At 36.6% G+C, this 2,275-nt stretch overlaps 1 protein-coding gene across 1 annotated transcript; it reads right to left on the reverse strand.

The window, feature by feature from the left end:
- Positions 1–626: 626 nt before the first annotated feature.
- Positions 627–1,672, reverse strand: LOC126765074 (uncharacterized; the record flags this gene model as incomplete). Its single annotated transcript, XM_050482685.1, has 1 exon — positions 627–1,672. A coding segment is annotated over exon 1 (930 nt), but the record flags the coding sequence as incomplete, so codon positions are not given.
- Between the last annotated feature and the right edge of the window lie 603 nt (positions 1,673–2,275).

Genomic DNA, 2,275 nt, shown 5'->3' on the forward strand with positions numbered 1-2,275 from the left:
AGTAGAGCACATACTTTACATTATTATGCTAAGGCTATGCTGTGGCTCCCGACAAAGTGAGAGCGGTAGCAAGAGTAAAATGAAATGCTACGAGAGTAGCGTAGTTTTTCAAACGCTGGTTGATATCGTAACATCAGCATCGCTCGCGGACGGAGCCTTTATATCTAAATGAGGAGTGAGAATATGACATTTGTCTTGCTCAGTGGCGAACGCAGGAAAAAAATTTGGGGGGGGTTTTAGGTAAAAAGACAATGTTTCATTATTTTATTCACAAATTGAAGTCTAATCTTCTTTTATTTTGGGCCATAACATTTAAAATCTCTTCCTCCGTCACGTCTATATCTCTATGGATATTCAAGAGAGCCATTCCGTTCAGGCGTGCTTCTCCAGTTTTATTTCTTAAATATGTTTTAAGCCTGCGAAGTGAGGAAAACGAGCGTTCACTTGAAGCGACAGATATAGGGATTGCTGCTCCAATCTTTAAAAAACGATGCACTGTTTTGAAAATTTTTGCATCGCAACAATTCAACGCGTCTAAAAAAGTTTTGGATCTCTTTTATTGATTTAACCAGTTCCTGAAAATATTATCAAAATTTTAGTTAGAGAATATAATCTGAAGAAAAGATTTTTAACCTTTTCCACATTCTAAATTCAGCAACGAAATCATCGGGATCTTCTACATCAGCGGACCATTGCTTTTCTAAAACACGAACAGTCTCCTGCATCTCAATAACGTCCAGATTTACGCATTTATTTGGCAAAATGTTTTCAATTTTGGAAAGCAGCTCTCGATGTTTTAAAAATCGTTCATTGATTTGGTCCAAAAAATGATCTAAAAACGGTATGTAAATTGATCTGCGGTAATATTCTTCCGGTTCGCCTTCATAATTGTCGCGATTAGTTTGCCGTTTCGCCAAACGCGGAATTTTGATTTCTAAATCTAATTCTGCGGCTATTGTTTTAACTGATTCAAAAATTAGTTTAAACGATTGTTCAGAATCCTTACGCATTTCACTAATTTCAGCATACAAATTATTTGCATAAGCAACGCAGCTGCTCAAATCACAATCTATTTGCTGCAAACATAGGCTTATGTGTTTTGATAATGCAAAAATTGGCTTTAGTATCGCCATAGCAATCACAAATTGAGGTGATTGGATTGCAGTCAACAAAGCATGTGGCTTTGATAAATCACTTCTTAAATTTTCAATATCAAGCTCTTCCAACGCAGTACAGATCAATGGAAATAAATCGTTAAATAAAGAAAGAGATTCTAAATGCTCCACCCAACGTGTTTCGCAGAATTTAAGTAACCTCACTTGCTTTGAGTTTGGAAAGGATTCAAGAATAAGATTTTTGAGCAGTGTGCCTGCTTTAGTTGACATCCGAAAAAGATTTACGGTCTCTTTCATGGAACCAATACAATTTCTTATAGCAGGTATTTTGCAAGTCGTTGCGATGGCTAAATTTAAGCTGTGATTAGCACAGTGCACATAAAGAGCCGCTGGATATAAATTTTGGATGACACTAGCACAACCTTTGACATGTCCACTCATCGACCGCGCTCCGTCATAACCTTTAGAAAGAAAAAAGTATAATTTAATTGTCCCAAAAATAGAAGAGTTGAAAACTCACCTTGACCCCTTATGTGTGCAAAACTAAGTTTAAGTTCTTTTAATTTATCAATTAGCAGATTCGCAAGACCGCTGCCAGTTGTATCCTCAACAGGAACAAAACATAAAAAGTCCTCTCTCAGTTTTTCCTCATTCTCAAAACGATCAACATACCGTATACAAATTGAAAATTGCTCAATGCCACTAACATCCGTGGTTTCATCAGCAATTATTGCAAAGCATTGAGATTTATTAATACGGTTAATAATTTTTTTTGTATTATTTGTCCTGCTATTTCAATAATTTCATTTTGGATGCGCCAACTGAAATAATTAGCATAACGTGCTGCAGTTTGAACATGTTTTTTTAAATTTTCGTCGCCACTATCTATTGCTAAACGCAAAAGATCCCTGAAGTTCCCGTCGTTTTCAGCAGGCATTTCTAAAGAAAGATTTCCTTCGTCACGATGGCCTCTTAACGCAAGCCCTTGCCTCCCGCAGATAAGCAAAACACGGATTATAGGATGTAATTTTGCTCGATTTTCAAGCTGTTGCTTTTTGCGGCCATGATCAATTTCTGTTAATATATTGTTTCTTTTATTTTCAAAAATCAGCTTGAAATTGGCTGCGTCTTCCACTGCTCTGCGGTGATAATCCTTCTGC

The sequence above is a fragment of the Bactrocera neohumeralis genome, unplaced genomic scaffold, assembly GCF_024586455.1.
Source record: "Bactrocera neohumeralis isolate Rockhampton unplaced genomic scaffold, APGP_CSIRO_Bneo_wtdbg2-racon-allhic-juicebox.fasta_v2 cluster10, whole genome shotgun sequence".
Taxonomy (NCBI): domain Eukaryota; kingdom Metazoa; phylum Arthropoda; class Insecta; order Diptera; family Tephritidae; genus Bactrocera; species Bactrocera neohumeralis.